This window comes from Pseudonaja textilis, chromosome 2 (assembly GCF_049901715.1).
Source record: "Pseudonaja textilis isolate UNSWEBS1 chromosome 2, rPseTex1.2, whole genome shotgun sequence".
NCBI lineage: Eukaryota > Metazoa > Chordata > Lepidosauria > Squamata > Elapidae > Pseudonaja > Pseudonaja textilis.
In genome coordinates, this window is record NC_141991.1 from 43,020,158 (window position 1) to 43,039,125 (window position 18,968).

Genomic DNA, 18,968 nt, shown 5'->3' on the forward strand with positions numbered 1-18,968 from the left:
TGTAGGAAAAAGTATGCACCATGGTGAAATGTAGAGAACTACATAGTGTAGAGACAGATATATGGTCTTTGTTTTTTTAAAAAAAATCTCTTGAAATGTACCATTTGAACCAAAAAAGCAAGAAACAATCTGCACTGCAAGACTCATCTTTTTCCTTGCTTTAAAATTTTTGAGGCTTCTTAAAAGTCAAAATTTTACTTTATTCTCAACTCTTGGCTTCAATGCAAGTAAAATCCTGGGTTGTTTAGGGCATTAGATACAATTTCCTTTTATGCAGTTGGTACAGTTTTGATTTCCATGAAAGCCTCAGTATACACACACATGGTAAGTAATAAATAGCTTTTCCTATCTAAATAGCTGATGCTTGCTAATAAAAGTGTTTTCAAATACCTAATTTAATCACTTGAGCAACAGTTATACTTTTAAAATGTAAAATAAGACAATTCAGAAGGTAATTAAAAATAGATATGGCGATAGGGCAAACAGTAAATTGTGTTTCTTTTCTCAACCAAAGGGGGGGGGAAAATGATCAGAAATAAATTTCACCATAGCCATATTCCCACATGTTTTCCTGTGGGGGAAAAGGTGGCACTTAATTCCTAGATTACAAGTCATGTGAAAAAGTATGTAGAGTTCTATGTATCTCAGTCAGAGATATCACGACATAGTAAAAATCATCTGGCCCTTAGCAGTTCTTAAAAGTTGACCCTGACCAAGCTGGTTGTGGAACAGGCCAATGACTTCTCCCAAGGCTCTGTCACCACTCTCTCACTTCAGTACCTTTCAGCCAACTACTTCTATATCATATTAAATAATTTTAAATCAAGTTGATAGCTTGAACTTGCATCATTACAGAAAGACAAAACAGATTGAAATGCTATTTGTAACCACTGAAGCAAAAAATGCCACAAATCACAGACGTAGAATTACAACTATTTCAGCCCTTAATTCATGATCAATATTTGTAGGCTTATAAAATGGATAGCCTATAAAGCAACTTTTGGAAAAGGAACCAGCGCTGCATATTACAACTGTTTTCTCTGTTCCCATAGAACTGCATTTATATAAGGATCCAAGCTGTTCTCCCAAGACAATTGCCCTTCAAATAATAGAAAATTAAAATTGACATTATGATCAATATGACCCAACGCTTGCTCTTTAATTTTTTTTTAAAAAAGCATTTACAAAACATTTACTATTTAGTGTACAGCAGTGACAGAATTAAGACCATCTATTTTCCTGGCGTAAGTCTCATACAACAATATATTTTCATCATGCCACTAATCAGTTTCTTATTTCTCTGCAATCTTTACTTCCTTGTGGAGAAGCTTGGTGCAAAAGTGGCTTAGGAACTGTCTTTCATGGCGTTTTTATATTTGCCGGTCATCTCTTTCGGTAGTGGCACTTTACCAGGACAGGAAATCTGGCCGTCAATTTCACACATACATTCCCGTAAGTGGTATTTTTTGTTACCAAATGTTGCAGGATGCCATTTCCTCTTTTTCTCTTCTTCTATCTGGATTGTTTCCCTATTAAAAAGATGATTTTATGGTAAGGAAGACAGCAAGTGAAATTCAGTGTGCAGCATATCACATTTGTGAATATTTTTAACAAGTTGAATTCTAATGAAAGATGAAGTGTATTCTATTAGAATGCTGATTGCAATTTGGAAGTTCAAATCTCACCAGGCTCAAGGTTGACTCAGCCTTCCATCCTTCTGAGGTCAGTAAAATTAGAACCCAAATTGTTGGGGGCAACATGCTGACTCCGTAGAGAACTGTGAGGGCTGTAAAGCACTGTGAAGCGACATATCAGTCTAAGTACACTTGCTATACCTAGTTCAGGGGTGTGAAATTCGCAGTCCGGATGCATCACGCACTGGCCACGCCCACTCCGGTTTAGTGAAGGGGAGAAAAGTTGCAATATGTCATGTGATGTGACGATGTGAGTTTGACACCGTGACCTAGTGCTTTCCCATACAGTCAGAATTGAAGCCTAATCCCTGATAACCTTAGTTATTTTGACTTACTCGCTTTTACCAAGAATTTTCTTAATATGGTCTGCTATCTCTCTATTGGTCTTCTCTTCTATATCAACCAGGACTTGCTCTCCATTATCTGTAAGAGAAATAGGGTTACATACAGAATATTTATTGGGTTTTTCCAAAATTGCTTCCATGATATGGCATATCTCTCATACAAAAATACACACATGATCATTTGGACACGAGGTCACTTGGCAAACCCGAGGTGGTATTCAGCAAGTTCTGACCAGTTCTGCAGAACTGGTAGCAGAAATTTTGAATAGTTCGGAGAACCGGCAGATACCACCTCGGACTGGAGATTTTACAGTATTCTTCCCCTGCCATGCCCACCAAGCCACGCCCACAGATCTGGTAGTGAAAAAAAATGAATTCCACCAAAAAATGAATTCCAAATCATTCATACTTGAAACTATCCAGCCTTGGTGACTTTATTTATTAAATGTACGTGCCATCCATCTCGCTACCTTAAGTGTCTTGTATGTTTTGCAAATAAATACCATAAAATCTATACAGAAATAGACAAAGTTGAAAAATAAAGTTAAGAATTTAAGGGAGCATCCTTAAGCCACCAACCATCCCAGGGGTTGCATGCCACTCTTGGGATCCCCACACTGGTTGACTGTAACACATTATAACTGGTCACTGGTTCTTGAAAAATTCAATTATTTTTAAGCAGGATGGTTAGGTTAAGATTCTGTAAGTTTTGAAATATGAGAGGAATAGCTAATGATATTTTTATCAGTCCATAATCCTTACAAATGGGTTTTATGCTTATAACTACATGAACTTGTGCTCTTCCATATCTATTCAAAATCTGCAAGAATAACTTCCATCTGGAACTGTCAGAATAGCTAAATGCTCATAGGTTCTCCATGCCTGTGCTAGTTCAGGTCCACATCATCTTGATATCAATGAAAGGCCTTAAAAATATGACAGTGAGAACAAAAAGTTAGTGTACTGCCAGACTATCTACTTTCCATGCCCAGTCCTTAAAGACTACAAGGTAGAAAGATTAAAGAGATTATTCCGTCTACTACATATTTTCTCTTCAGGTTTCCAGTGCAGTTCTTTACGACTCCTTTCCTCAAACCCCTACATAAGACAAACTAGGGTTATTTAAACAAAAATTTGGAAAAATATCAAAGATAAACTATTGACTGCAGTTCTTTCTAAGGGAAACAAAACTCCCTAAAATTAGAATATGAACTTGGTTTACCAGCACTGAACACAAACTGTTATAATTCAGAGTGGCAATTTTACATAGTTCTATTAGCAGTTACCAGTACATCAACCAGAAAGTGTTGAAGATATGAGCCATTTCCCTCTTTTAGCAGACATATTATCTCCCATGTGGTAGCTACAATTAGGAGCATAAGCAAACACTATTCTAGTCCACCTCATCAGGAGCTGCAGGAAAATCAGACAAATACTCTACTTACCCAAGTAGAATCTTAAGAATGGCGAAGGAGTCATGTCTTTAAACATCACAATCTGCAGCCAAGGATTTTTGTACTGAATCTGAGGTATGTTGAAAAACACAAATTTTCTATGGTAAAAAACAAAAGCAACTTATTCAGTTTTTTAAACCTCTTTGAAGGTCAAGCAGTTGAATAGGTGTGACTGTCCAGCTTTTGAGTGATTCCATCCACCTGGACCGTGACCAATATTGCCCAGGAATATATCTCATTTTCAGAAAGCTGGCCATGCTATCTGTTGTAGCAAAACTACACACACACTTTTTCGGAACACCTTAGTTTGGGCAGAATTAAAAGTCAGAGAGCCAGTATGGTGTCACCTCTCTTCCCCACACCAGCTCATGATTACTTGATCAGTTGTAAACTTATAGCTATGCAGCCTCTATGGCCCGAGTGGGCAAGTACGGTCCGTTACGATCTGTGAACTTCAACTCCCAGAATTCCCATGCTGGCTGGGGAATTCTGGGAATTGAAGTCCACAAGTCTTAAAAGTTGCCAGGTTTTAAGATTAAATAGATTAAATCGGCAATCCAACGGGCCCCTATCCGCAGGCCAGTTCCACCTAAAATAGGGCTTACTATACCTGGGTTGCAAAAATAAGGAGCATTACTTCCCGCAGCCATCGCTGCTTTGCAGCCCAGACCCGAGGCGTTCCCCCACGGCCGTCTCCCCTAAAAGGAGAGCGACCCTCACCTGGCGCCCTCGCTGAGCTCTCCGTGCATGTTGTAGTTCACCGTCATCACCTTCACGCAGTTCTTAAAGACGATGTCACCCTGGCTCAGATACTGCAACGTCCTTCGAATAGGGAACCTGCCCTTCATAGGCATGACGGCGACGGCGACGGCACCGGCAAACCCGCACAACGCGCCCCCCCACCCGCCGGGGAGAACTCGACTTCCGGCTCAATCTTTAGCTTCGCACGGAAACCGCCGTGCGGTAGAAAGAGGAAGAGGCGATCGGCGCAGAGGACCATGGGAAGTGTAGTTATTTTTCCAGAGTGGAGGTGAGGGAATCCCCGAAGACAAGGACCTGGATCTATGGCTCGCGAGCAGTAGAAACCCAAGAGGGTCGGCCCAGCGGTACCAAGGCTGGATTGCAAAAGTCACTGGATTTTCGTAGCCCTAAAGGGGGTGGTCCTAGTGGACAGTCGGGTAATCTCATCCTGACGGCCGCTTTATAGGTTGTAACAGCGCCAAGACTTAAAGAAATTGTTGAAGTAATCCTTGCAAAAGTTTGGGAGTGTTATTCAGATGTTGCGAAAAAAGCAGTTTTCTCTTACAATAAACCACAACGGTAACAGTAGAGACAAAGTTCCTCCCCCCAAAATATGGATATCCCTATTTCATTAAGTCACAGCTCAGACTGCTTGATATAAGTGCAGCGTGGAACTAAGGATGAGGAAACCACGTCCGCATTTCAGCCACAGAAGCTACTTGGGTGACTCGAGGCCAGCTATCTTATCTAGCTAGCTATAGTTAATTATGAGGATAAATCGGGGGAAGAGGTCTAGTGTGCTCTTTCTTGCATTTGGGATATATATGTGAAAAGAATAGATCCATCGCTACAGATAAGATCCTTTGGAGCTCACCTCAATTCTGGGGTAAATAGAGGTTTTCTTAATAAAAATACATTGCTCACAAAAATAAAGGGAACACTTAAACAACACAATGTAACTCCAAGTCAATCACACTTCTGTGAAATCAAACTGTCCACTTAGGTAGCAACACTGATTGACAATCCATTTCACATGCTGTTGTGCAAATGGAGTAGACGAGGTGGAAAGCAGAGGCAGTTAGCAAGACATCCCCAATAAAGGAGTGGTTCTGCAGGTGGTGACCACAGACCACTTCTCAGTTCCTATGCTTTCTGGCTGATGGTTTGGTCACTTTTGAATGCTGGCAGTGCTTTCATTCTAGTGGTAGCATGAGATGGAGTCTACAACCCACACAAGTGGCTCAGGTAGTACAGCTCATCCAGGATGGCACATCAATGCGAGCTGTGGCAAGAAGATTTTCTGTGTCTGTCAGCATAGTATCCAGAGCATGAAGGTGCTACCAGGAGACAGGCCAGTACATCAGGAGATGAGGAGGCCGTAGGAGGGCAACAACCCAGCATCAGGACCGCTACCTCCACCTTTGTGCAAGGAGGGACAGGAGGAGCCCTGCCAGAGCCCTGCAAAATGACTTCCAGCAGGCCACAAATGTGCATGTGGCTGCGCAAACGGTCAGAAACAGACTCCATGAGGGTGGTATGAGGGCCCGACGTCCACAGGTGCGGGTTGTGCTTACAGCCCAACACCGTGCAGGACATTTGGCATTTGCCAATGATCACCAAGATTGGCAAATTCACCACTGGCACCCTGTGCTTTTCACAGATGAAAGCAGGTTCACACTGAACACATGTGACAGACGTGACAGGGTCTGGAGACACCATGGAGAACGTTCTGCTGTCTGCAACATCCTCTAGCATGACCATTTTGGCAGTGGGTCAGTAACGGTGTGCGGTGGCACTTCTTTTGGGGGCCACACAGCCCTCTATGTGCTTGCCAGAGGTAGCCTGACTGCCATTAGGTACCAAGATGAGATCCTCAGACCCCTTGTGAGACCATATGCTGGTGCAGTTGGTCCTGGGTTCTTCCTAATGCATGACAATGCTAGACCTCATGTGGCTGGAGTGTGTCAGCAGTTCTTGCAAGACGAAGGCATTGATGCTATGGACTGGCCCGCCCGTTCCCCAGACCTGAATCCAGTTGAGCACATCTGGGACATCATGTCTTGCTCCATTCACCAGTGCCACGTTGCACCAGACTGTCCAGAAGTTGGGGGATGCTTTAGTCCAGGTGCGGGAGATCCCTCAGTAGATCATCCGCCACCTCATCAGGAGCATGCCCAGGCATTGTAGGGAGGTCATACAGGAACATGGAGGCCACACACACTACTGAGCCTCATTTTGACTTGTTTTAAAGACATTACATCAAAATTGGATCAGCCTGTAGTGTGTTTTCCACTTTAATTTTGAGTGTAACTCCAAATCCAGACCTCCATGGGTTGCTAAATTTGATTTCCATTGATAATTTTTGTGTGATTTTGTTGTCAGCACATTCAACTATGTAATGAACAAAGTATTTAATAAGAATATTTTGTTCATTCAGATCTAGGATGTCTTATTTTTGTGTTCCTTTTATTTTTTTGAGCAGTGTATATCAGTAATTTACCCTGGTTTTCTCCCAAGATGTTCTTAATTTCCAATGCAGAATAGATTTCCTAATATCTTTTATAGGAGTCAACTCATGCTAATCAGAAATGGCTCTACTAAATTTTTAAGCCCAGTTAAAGCCAGATGCTATTTCTTAAGTGTTTCTCAACCGTGGCAAATTTAAGATATATAGATCTCAACTCCCAGAATTCCCCAGCTAGCAAGGAATTAACTATAGTATCTTTAAACATTAATCATTTTAATGGCAGAAGCAGTTAGTTAAAAAGCAAAATTGAGCATGCCAAGGACTATTCCAGTATCTGCCATGTACAGGTGTGGCAGAGAATACATTTAAAATGTTTTCATTGCTGTATACTTAAATCAATGTCCTGATCTTTAGCCAAAATCTAAAGACTTATACCAGTAGAGATGGTTGACTTTTCAAAGCTGTTCCCTTATTCCCAACTCACACGCTTTCTCAAACTTTACTACCTGGCAAGGGAGATGGGCAATTTTGTTTGAGGAACTCTGGGATAAAACCAGCTGAGGGGTGCAGAACGCTACTTTGGAGAATTTTTATGTTTCGTATGTTTCAAGCAATGTTAACAAAATGCCACAGTCATCATTAACTGCCATGAACATTAACAAAAATATTAAAAGGAGGAAGTCAAAAGCTGCATAAGAGTCTTTATTTATTGTAATAGTATAAATTTCTTGTAGACTGCAACATTAAGCCACAACAATGTAAAGACACATTTAGACAGCATTTAATAAAATGCATAAGCATGCACTGTAATTCTCTATATACACACACAACAATGCAAATTTATCTTCCAAACTGAAGACATTGATTGGATAAAAAAGTAAAGATTAAAAAAACAACTTAAAATGTCATGAATTTTTCAAAGTTGATTTCACAAAAGAAACTGAGAGGAAGCAACAGGTTTTAAACCTGAACTAAAAAAAGACTTTTTAATAAGCAGTACAAAGCATAGAGCTATAAAATATAACCCTGGAAATTATCACAATTCTTTTTGGGGGAGATACATTAATTTTCATACAAGCATAATGCTTGAGGGAGTTTTCAAATGCTTACAATTGTAAACATAAGTGCTACTTTTTAACTATAAAACTGTTGAGAACAATGGCTTTATATTATACTTAGTACTTAATTATGGAAGTTTTTCCCGAATATAAATTTTGTATACCAAAAAATAAGGTACTGTATGTTGTTATCTTTTGGACAATACACAAGTAAAACCTATCCAGCTGTTGGTTTAGTTTAGCTTTTTTAAACTAAATAGATTATGAAATCTGTATTATACTTCTAGTACCAAGTTACTTTTACTCTTCTAACAATGTATTTGCTTTTGCTACTGCATTGTGTAAATAGGATTGGCAAAAAAAAATAAACCTATCATGTCTGAGCAGCAGTATCAGGAAGATTCCTCCCTACATTTTTCTTGGGATTCCTTCTGCTTCCAGCAAATGAGAAATGCTGTCTTACACATATTGCAAGCAAGCTTTTCAAATAAGCAAAAGCTCTTTAATATTTTTCTTAACCTTTCAGAGAACTAGAAATGGAAAAATTCTATTCAATTTTATATGGAATGGCTCCCAAATCCAATTACTGTAATATGAAACAAAGAATTTCAGTTTCAGTAAATTTAAAATTAATGCTTTTACCAAAAAATGGTTTTAAAATGAAGAAAAATGATTAAAACAGTAGATTAGAAAACAGAAAAATATAAATTGAAAAATATTTAGGAATTGTTCAGAATTGCATCCCACTTCATTTGATAAATTTTTATAGACTTTCAGTTACAACTGAAGTCTTAAGGCCCAGATTAGGCAAGTGCTACACTATATATAACTTTATTAGCAGCGTTAATTTTCATAATCTTTCTCTATATAGCTCCATGAAAAATGATCCCCACAATGCTCCAGAGCAGGATTTCAATACTCTTCTTTAACCATACTTGGAAATAGTTGTCAAGGCATGGGGGAAAAAAGTTTTTTTTTTTTTAAAAAAAGTGTAAGTTTCCTATCAAGCCCTGCCTCTCCATGCACTGCAAACTACCTGAATTTTCAAAAAAGACAGAACAAAATGCAATTTTCCATATAGTACAATAGTATAGAGCTTCTATATGTGTCCTTATATATAGTAGTACTTCTCCCTTAGTACAACCATAATTATTTATGGAGCCATTGTATAGCACCACTGAATGTTTTACATGCAACTTCTGCCCAAATGATATGACAACAGTCCATTCCTCCCAAATTTTAGAGAGAGAGGCTGGAAAGTAATCAAGGGTAATAAAAAGTGAAACTAAACAAAAAACTTAGGATGCACTAGTTCCCTTCAGAGCTTACTTGAAACATTCTCCAAGACTTCACTGGTAACAAAGTGATACGAGGTGCCACCACAAGTGGTAGAATCTCATAGCACTTGTCTATTCAAAAACTTAAATTTAAGATGTCATTTTGACCATGAGCCATGGTGGCGCAGTGGTTAAAGTGCAGTACTGCAAGCTACTTCTGCTGACTGCCGGCTGCCTGCAATTTGGCAGTTCAAGTCCCACCAGGCATAAAGTTGACTCAGCCTTCCATCCTCCCAAAGGGGGTAAAACGAGGATCCCGATTGTTGGGGGCAATAGTAAGACCGCTTAGAGAGGGCTGTAAAGCACTGAAGCGGTATATAAGTTTAAGTGCTATTGCTATTTTGACATTTTCTCCACAAGAAAGAAAAGTTTTACTTTGAAGATAACATATCAGAATCAGTTAGTGACATTCATGACACAACATTTTGCCTTATGCTCATTTAATAAAACAGCTAACAATATAAAATTAGACTCATTTGTTGTGACAGCCTTGTTCATTTTAATCAGCAACTTGGAAGGGATGTACTGATAACATTAAAATACAGTGTGATCAAAATGTACACGCTGAAAAAGAAGACTATGCAAAAGAAAAGCTCAGATAAAATACAAAAAGCCTCTTTTGCAGGCATTGAGAATATACAGAAAGGTTTATGGTCCACAGTTCACCACCACTGTCACTGCACAATCTCCATAATTTCAGCTGGCCTTCTGAATATTAACAAATAAAATTGGAACTATTAGATAGCTTCAGTATTTAAGACAAAGTGCAATTACATCCTAGGTTTAAAAACAATAGCCCACTCTACTGAGAGGGAGGCATGTTTATATCAAGATTTGAACAAAATATAAAATGTAGGAAGCTCAAGCTTTGCAATGCAATTATAAATCTTTTTTTAACATATAGAAATCTGGTACATATGAGTAAGACTGTACATAATTTTACATACATACTTACACATTTTATATTACACTGTACATGTACTGAACAAAGTTAGAAACTAACACATAAACATCATTCAAACAAATAAATATGGCCAGCATCCAAAGCACTATTTTGATTATGCTTAAGAGCTTGGTCAAGTCCTAAGATTTTTTTAAAAAAACTTTTCCTGTTATATGGCATATTCAAACTGAACTCTAAATGACATATCTAATTATTTTTGATAATAAAACCCACCTATGGACACATACTTAAAATTACATTTTTTTTACTTTTATTTAATTCATTTTCTTTTATTTAATTACAATTCATTTTATTTAATTAAATATTCAAGAAAACTGTATTATTTAATGGTTTGTCAGTTGCCCTATACTTATCCATAGCAAGAAGATTTTAGACTTATTCTCATGCATGTCCAAGTCCACTGAAATAAATTAAATTTCGTAAGTTCAATTTATCAACAAACTGTCCATTCAGGACATCTTTTAAATGCAGATCCTTAACATGGATATTTAAATTCCACTAATCTCAGATAACTTGCTTTCAAATAAGTGTGCTTGATAACAGTAATCATCTCAAATGACCACCTTCAGAATAATAGATATTACATTAAAATTTCCACTTACTGGTAATTTTTAAAGGTGCCATGACTTTGTGATAAAACAACCTTCAATAATTATTTTAAGCTCAAATTACAAAGGGTCAGGATTATATGACACCAACTAGGCAAATCTCTATTGCTTTCACTGATGCGCATGGCCCAAGGATAATTACCCACTGAGCAAAGTGTATTTGTCTGCCCAAGGAATACATAGCATTCATTCTACTCAAAGCAGCTCTGCAAATCTGCTATAGATGATTAGCAGAACTCTGAAGCAGATCTGGAAAATACAAATAGAACAGAAGCAGAGTAACTTCTATTATGTGATACTGGATAGAACCTAATGAATTCTAATATAGAGAAACAAAAGACTTTTTTATTTTCTGTCTGAATAGTAGTTTCTCAGTGCAGTCATGTTTCTTTCAACATGCACCCACATCAATAGTTTCTTGTAGTATACTGGTAGCTGCTACCATCTGAAAAACAAAAGCAAAACTCTTCCAAACATGCTGAGAGATTTTCGGTGTGCACATAAGCAACAGCAATGCTTACATTTTTAAAAAGAAAATTATATTCAGAAAACATATTCCAACAGGTTGCACAAGATGAAGGATGGCCTATATTGAATGTCCTTTTTCTAATGCCCTTCTGCGCAGCATTTCTTTCCTTGAAAATTGGAAGTATAAATTCTAGATGCTTCAAAAACTTTCTAGAGCTTTTATAAAAACCAAAAGTTTAAAAGGGTTAGAATAGTTCATTATACAAAACGTAAAACAATAAATAAATAAATAAATGCTTGGTGTCTTGGGCACAGTGAAAAGCATAAATATAAAAATAATTCCTACTATAGTTGTGAGATCTACTACACATCTCTGCTATGATAATGAACAACTGCAGAAACATTTTTATAATACACAAGTTAGGACCTAGCTTCTAGGTGAAATGGGAAGTAAATAAATAATGAATGCAAATAATTGAAATATTGCATCTCAATGTGATTAAAATAGTGCTATTTAAATATATTTTGGCTTGGTCCAAACTCTAGATCAGTAAAACAAATGATGTAAACTAGTTTTATTCAACTTAATACAAGAGAATGAAATTAATATCTGAATAATGGGTTGTAGAGGATCTAACCTGGTGCAGAATTCAGCAAATTACTTCTTTTTGCACTGAATTATTTTAAAAACTACTATTTTTATATTATTCAAATTGCATATATTTTATTAGATATGCATAATTAAATATTATACATAATCTAATAGTTTTAAAAATATATGTGTCACCATACCAATCAGGGTAGCATGTAAAATATATTAGTGTTATAAATTATCACAATAAAAATAGTGTACATAATTTGTCCTGCAGATTTCATAAAAATCGCGCTAAAATATAATTTCAGTTATTTAATATTTCCTCATCCAATGTTTTTAACTTCATATATTTGGCCTGTAATTAGCTTTAAGTTTTATGATCCAGGACAGACTCAATTCTATTTCCAACTGATCTTGTTACTTTAAATATTTAGTATTACATATATTATACAACACTTTCCAGTACTTCCCAATGCATCTATAGTCATAGTCCCACTGAAAGTATTTCCAATGCAAATTATATTAAGCTCCTGTTTAAGAAAAATCAGGGAGTATGCTAATTCAGCTTCTGTGTAACAGTGTTTTATGAATTAAGTTTAAGTTAATGAAAGAATAGTAAATATTAAAAAATTGGGTATATTTAGGAATTTACTGAATGAATTATAATTATGCAGTATAAACACATACTGGAAGTAAGCACCACTGAGTTCAGTGACATTTTCTGAGGAAAAAGATCTGTAAGACTATATTACTTATGTAATATAAGTAATGTCATCTATTAAATTGGACTAACCTTTCTTATTCTTCATTGGTACCTGCATCTATTAACATCTTTAAAATACTCACTATAAAATGCCTCTACTAAAATGCTCACTGAAACCACCATATACTTAACAATGAGTATAAATGACATACTTGTTGAAATATGTTTTCATATAAAAGTCAATTTGAAAAAAGTATGTATGTATGAAATAAAAATTACAACTATGATTTGAAATACAGAAGTTTTGTACAATATACTATGAAATCTAAAAGCAGTACTGGATATGAGTAGAATTGGCCAGCCTTAATATTTTGACAGATTGTACATGGCATTTTTAGTACTATGACTCCAGGTGATTTATCAGATTCTGAATAATTCCAGAACATATAAAATATTGGGAAAACAGATACAGCATAATATAAATAAACACATGACTATTCTTTTTTCTACACTATTGGGTATCATTTCTATAGAAATTATGGCATATGTTTCAGAATGTAAGTTGGATTGCAGGCTGAGAAAATCTGAAAAATCTGAATTCTTAGGATACGACTTTATAGTTCCATGGAATACTACTGCAGGGACTATAAGAAACTTCCCCGCTGTGATCATACTCTGATGACCAGGCTAGGCAGAACCCAGGATCTATTGTAGCCGAACCATCTGCCACATAGCCAAACACATACCAAAGACCCAGAAGTTAGGCTATATGTATTCTCTTTCACTGCTATTACAGTTCCTTCTTGCTTTCATCCCACCTTTCTAAGATTGTTTTGGCAGATCATTAGGAATGTTGAACCACTTTGTTACTGGAGTGCTCCAAACTGATTGTAGGACTCCTTTGAGAAGCAACATCTCAATAATCAATAGATTCCTCACTAATTTAGTGATATCAGAACTGTGCCAAAGTCAGTCTTCCCAGAAGGAATGAATCATTCTTAGAAGGAATGAGTATGAAATTTGTTTTTTTAAATTGTTCTGTCTATAAAAGGCATGTGGTTCTTATTTAAAGTGATGGATGTGTCCCACTTTTTTTTTTAAACTATTGGCAAACATCTTAAAATTCTCAGAAGTGCCTCACTATAAGTAGTGTGTTGTTTTTCAATGTAAATAACTTCTATAGAGTCTATCAAGTTTACAGTTGAGCCATAAACATTATGCTTTTCCTATGCTATAAACATTTCTATTCATTTAGCAAAATTTAATTCAAACATCATTAAAAGTATCATGTTATTAATAAACAAATGTAATTAAAAATTTTGTAGCATAAATGATTGATTGTCTGCCATGGCTGTAAGTTTTCATAGAAATTATTAGTATACATCTGTAATTAAAATGCTATTCATTTATCCTATTCAAGGAAGCAGGATTATGAGAGTAATATCTTACTTTCATAAAACATTCTTTGGAAGTGCTGACCATTCCTACATCTTGCTAATTTTAAATTATCTGCATGTATGTGAGTGAGCACACAATATAGACTGAATTCAAAGCACATTTATCTTGTAAACATTTTTTTCTCTCCAACAAACTAGCATGCTATGCCTCATGCTGTCCTGGAGTGGCATTTCATTTTGGAAAGGGGGGGAAAGAACAAGGGCTGTGTTGGGGGAGGGGGCAATCCTTTTGCAGAAGACATCTTGGAGCCTTTTGGATCCAAGCTAAAGTTCGGAATATATATTTTTTAATGTGTATTCTGTCATAAGAGAAGCTATAGTGTACTCATAGATAATACTTAAATAAAAAGACATATTAAAGATATATTTATCAATTCACTGTATCATTTCAGAAAAACAAATTCAAATATTTGTTCTGGCAGAAATAGGTCATAGAAAAAAGTTCTGTAGGGTTTTTTAAACCTTGTTTTTGAATAAAAGAATTTTTAACAAGAAAACGAAAAGCGTTGAAAACATTTGTACACCTTATCCCAAGGAATCAGTAAATTAGCATTCAGGTCCATCAGGATGAGCTAATTCCTTCTAAGAAGACGATCCTGTTATTTGACCATTGTACTCTGCTGTTTCCATCTTCAGGATGTAGGGGATGATGCTGTCAATTGGAACATTTCCAATAAGACCAGTAAAAAAGAGTTCTTCTGTAATGCTGGAACTCATCAGTCTAAGAGCTGGCAGGCGAACTAGAACTCGAGCTAGCCTGAAATAAGAAAGTCAGTGGTACATGTAAAAATGGAACTCAATTTGCCAGTACCGCTGTGATGCTTAAGCCTTTCATTTGATTTCTATATTTTGGCTATTGAATTCATGAAAAATTATCATCCACTATGGCTAGAAGCTAAAGTGTTACAAAACTACAAACTATCTCATCCTTTTAACCTGGAGTATGACTTCATGAAGAGTTTGGGAAAGAATATTCTCATTACAGGACTTTTATGTCTCAGAATCAGTCAAAATTCTGAATCATATAGAAAGCCTCAGGAGGGCTCAGATTCAATGTGTTTCTCAAAGGTATACCACTTGAACCAAATCTGATAAACACACTAAGCTGCAAGGCACAAGGTCCTCAATATCTATTTTGATTGGTTGCACAATAAAGGGCTCCTCCAAACTTTCTTTTTACACGGTCCCTTAGAGGAGGAGGCTTCCAACTATCACACTTGAATGTTTATTTATTAAATATTTTATGTGCTAGCAAAAAACTGATTCAGTCTTGTATACTACAAATAAAATAAAACTATAGTAAAATCTAATCCAAGCATAAAATCAATAAAACAAGTAATATTAATACTTGTTACTAATAAAGATACATATAGTGTTATTAATAGTATAATAAAATAATAGTCATAATTATTATGCCAACCCTAGTCTATATGGCAACTAATTCAAAATACTGTTTTATGCAGATTCTAGAAGATTGCTAGAATATAATAAAACTCTCATTGTGTTCATCTGTTTATAACTTTGAGTTAGTCCAAATGGTATATTGTACTGTCACAATTTCTGAATCAAGGTATCTAAAATCTACTAACTTAAATAATGCATAAAAAACATCCAGGACTCATTATTCTTGTGGAATTGAAATTTTTTACCATGTTCAGACCCCTGTGGCCATTGCAGTATCCTCCAGTCATGAGGTTGTATTTCCATTACTTTTTACCATGGGTCGTTCTATTTAACTGTTTAGGTAAGTAACTTTTTTTTCTTTTAATGACCCTGTAATCCCTTGCATCATGGTGGAGTTGAGGTGAATGAAAGGAGCTGAAAGATTACTGGCCAGATGGCCTTCCTGATGCCTACACGGAATTTGCAGCAGATACTTTCTCTTTGTGTCCAGAGAAATATCTGCCGCTAACTAGATTGAACTCACAGCCTCTTCTAGGCCACCACACCACTCCTGTTTAGGTAAGTAAACATTGATTTATTGCTGAAATTCATTTGCCACTGCAATTATTTTTCTAATTCTGTTATATTATGGCAAGGTTTTTCCAAAACAGTTTGCCATTGCCTTCTTCTTGGGGCTAAGAGAAAGTGGCCGAAGGTCACCCAGCTGGCTTTGTGCCTAGAGCAGAACTAGTACTCAATCTCCCAGTTTTTAGTTTGATGCCTTAACCACTGCACCAGGACTGTCCGGCATTGGGGTAAAAAAAAAGGCTCACCCTGAAATTTAATGTACATTCTGGTCACATCAGACCGCACTACCTTATTCTTAAAGGATGACTTAATGCATCGTAGGACCCTCTCTTCAACACTAAAAGGAAAAATATATTAAGTTGATTAACTATGTACAAAAAGTCCTCAACTTGTGACCACAATTGGACCAGAATTTCCATCATAGGTTGTTGTGGTGGTAAGTTGAGATGGATATGATTTCACAACAATTTTGATGATAGTTAAGTAAATTACTGTGGTTAAATAAATCCAGATTCCCCAATGTGGGTATTTTGCTAGAAATTGAAAAAAAAAGGTAGTAAATTATGATCAGAGGACCACAGTATACTGCAGCTGGTCATAAATATAAGCCAATTATCATGCTCCTGAATAGTGATCATATAACTGCAGGGCTGTTGCAACAGTTGTAAGTGCAAGTGCAGATTGTAAAACATTTTTTCTAAGGCTATCATAACTAAACTGTCATTAAAAGGATGGTCATAAACTGAAAACTATTTTTACCTTTTCTACTATGAAGGAAAGCAAGGCTCAAGTGGTAGTATCTGTAAATGTAACATCCTGAAGTTAAACTGACAGACACTCAAGTATGTTCTTTCTTTCTTTCTTTCTTTCTTTCTTTCTTTCTTTCTTTCTTTCTTTCTTTCTTTCTTTCTTTCTTTCTTGATTGATTGAAATTATTTCTATTTAATTTAATGGAACTCACTTCTGAACAGTCAAGTTTGTTCAATAACTCAAGTATATATCATTAAGCACTTTGTCCTGTTATTGTTTTTTGACTAAAAGTAAATATATTATTTATAATTCAATCCAATGGAAGTCTATTTCAAAAATTATCTAGGAACTGAAAATAAAGATCACATGAAAGCAAGTAAACAAAACCTTACAAACTAAATCAAGTAAATAAAACCTTTAGAATTAAACAAACCACAATATAATATTATAATACCTGTAAGTATCTTCTGGATACGTTTTTTGAATATAGTCTTGCAGCTCCATTTGAGCTTTCTCCTGGAATTTTTCGATTTGGCTGGAACTTGTAAGACCAGGGTGATCTATTAAAGTTAAATACATTATTTCATCATTTGTTTACTTTTACTGAAAAATACAGTAATATTTTTTTTAAAATGCTTTATTCCAAAATTTCCAAAGATAATGTATACCATCATCTACTAACAATTCTGTTTTGTTTTCTAGCTTTCTAGCACATATTGTCTATGCAAAAAATATACAAATCAGAAATTATGATCACAGGACCACAGTATACTGCAGCTGGTCATAAACATAAGCCAATTATCATGCACAACATTTGGTAACTAGCAGATCATTCCAATCCTTCAGGACCCACTGTTATTGACCATATATTAACATTCCTCAAATAATTTTTTTTAGTGTAATTATCTATTACAGCATATAGTAGCTCAATTATAACTTATTAAGAAAGTATTTCAATCTATTTAAGAATATATAGAAACATTTAAATGCTGATTTGTGGTTCTACAACACAAATCATGTACAACTCATCAAGATAATCTATACCTTAAACCAGATTTACAAAGAACATTTGGTGGCTTTTGAGACTTATCTGTTTTAATAATTATTTACCTTTCAATTTCTCATTGCTTATTGGAAAATAGTTCTTCACTAGTAGACTTTTGCTGTTCCCACTATTTGGGGGTGATTGTTTTGTTTAAAAAAGTTAAGACAAAGAATAAGCCACTTTGGACCACCTGTTAAGATAACTGTTCTTTGACAGGCAAAACCTAAATCGTCTTACAAACAGTGTCTTTAAATCCCAGATAGGCTGAAATCAATAATGGGGCCAACTAATATAATTTCCAGATGTTCTCTAGCTCAGGAAAAGATAAATGTTGAAACCTAAAAATTATATCCATGTCAAGTGCAGAAATCAGGAAACTCAGGCAGTTCAAACGTATATAAGGGTTTATTGCAAACTTAAGCTTTCTTCAAGAATCTGAACTACTAATGAAAGGAAATTGGCAGCTAGGTCTCTTGTGGATGTGAAGGGACTCCAGACTGATGATGCATTTGACCCCTCCCTCAAGTTCATCTTGGTCATCTACTACAATTCTCTTTATTATGACATTCTGTTTGGGACTATAGTTGGGAAATATTATTCACCAGTCTTCCATATTTTGCTCTATCCACAGAATCTGCCTGCCAAATCATTTAAAGAAAAATAAAAGGAAACATTTGACATATGACTCTTAAGAAAGTATTTCACTAATATATCAAATTTAACTATCATATTTAAGTAGTTAAGTAGTAAGTCTCATTGAAATGAATAGTTAAAAGGTCAAAATAAATATTTTAATCCCAAATTAAATGTATTAGAAAATGTGTTGCCAATTTATTTACTGTTTTAGTTAGTGTCAGAGTATTAAAGCATCTAAACAGCATTAAAGACACACACTGAAATAAAATAATTGTTAAATGCTTACCAGGACTAAAGAGGACTATCGCTTTAAGATAAGCATATTCATATCCATCAATATCAAGTTTAGCCATACTGTTACAAAACTCCTGGAGTTTCCAGATGTGCTCCATCACTTGTTTTATTCGATCTCCAGAAAGTTTATCTAGAAGTAAACATTATATGTTCTCTTAAAAGAAGGTTTAGAAAATCAACCAAAAATAAACCCTTCTTCAGGATATAATCATTTAGATAGCTGTTTCACATATTACATTTCCTTCATGGAAAGAAAAAACCTTGCTTTTTCAAATGGAATTAGCAGCTTAACAACCTTCTTCTTCTTCGTAGTTTGAAGTACGTATTTTTATAATGCTCAATTGCAGTGAATAAAAAGAAGCAGAGACTTACCCTTTTGTTA

The 18,968-nt window shown here is 35.6% G+C and overlaps 2 protein-coding genes across 9 annotated transcripts in view; both read right to left on the reverse strand.

Moving 5' to 3' along the window:
• Window positions 1-267: 267 nt before the first annotated feature.
• Window positions 268-4,648, reverse strand: MRPS25 (mitochondrial ribosomal protein S25). Its single transcript, XM_026722974.2, has 4 exons — window positions 4,213-4,648; window positions 3,484-3,590; window positions 2,030-2,117; window positions 268-1,529 (listed from the first exon to the last, which is right to left on the reverse strand). The coding sequence occupies exons 1-4, from the start codon at window positions 4,344-4,346 to the stop codon at window positions 1,346-1,348; spliced, it is 513 nt and encodes a 170-aa protein (XP_026578759.1). The 5' UTR covers window positions 4,347-4,648; the 3' UTR covers window positions 268-1,345.
• Window positions 4,649-14,055: 9,407 nt separating this feature from the next.
• NR2C2 (nuclear receptor subfamily 2 group C member 2) overlaps window positions 14,056-18,968 on the reverse strand; it is a 58,602-nt gene continuing 53,689 nt past the window's right edge. For all 8 annotated transcript variants that reach the window (XM_026722956.2, XM_026722964.2, XM_087923745.1 and 5 more), the window contains 3 exons: window positions 18,579-18,716; window positions 17,066-17,171; window positions 14,056-14,647 (listed from right to left, as the gene is read on the reverse strand). In XM_026722956.2, coding sequence (XP_026578741.1) covers window positions 14,473-14,647; window positions 17,066-17,171; window positions 18,579-18,716 — 419 coding nt within the window. In that variant the 3' untranslated portion in view covers window positions 14,056-14,472. The remainder of the gene's footprint in view (window positions 14,648-17,065; window positions 17,172-18,578; window positions 18,717-18,968) is intronic.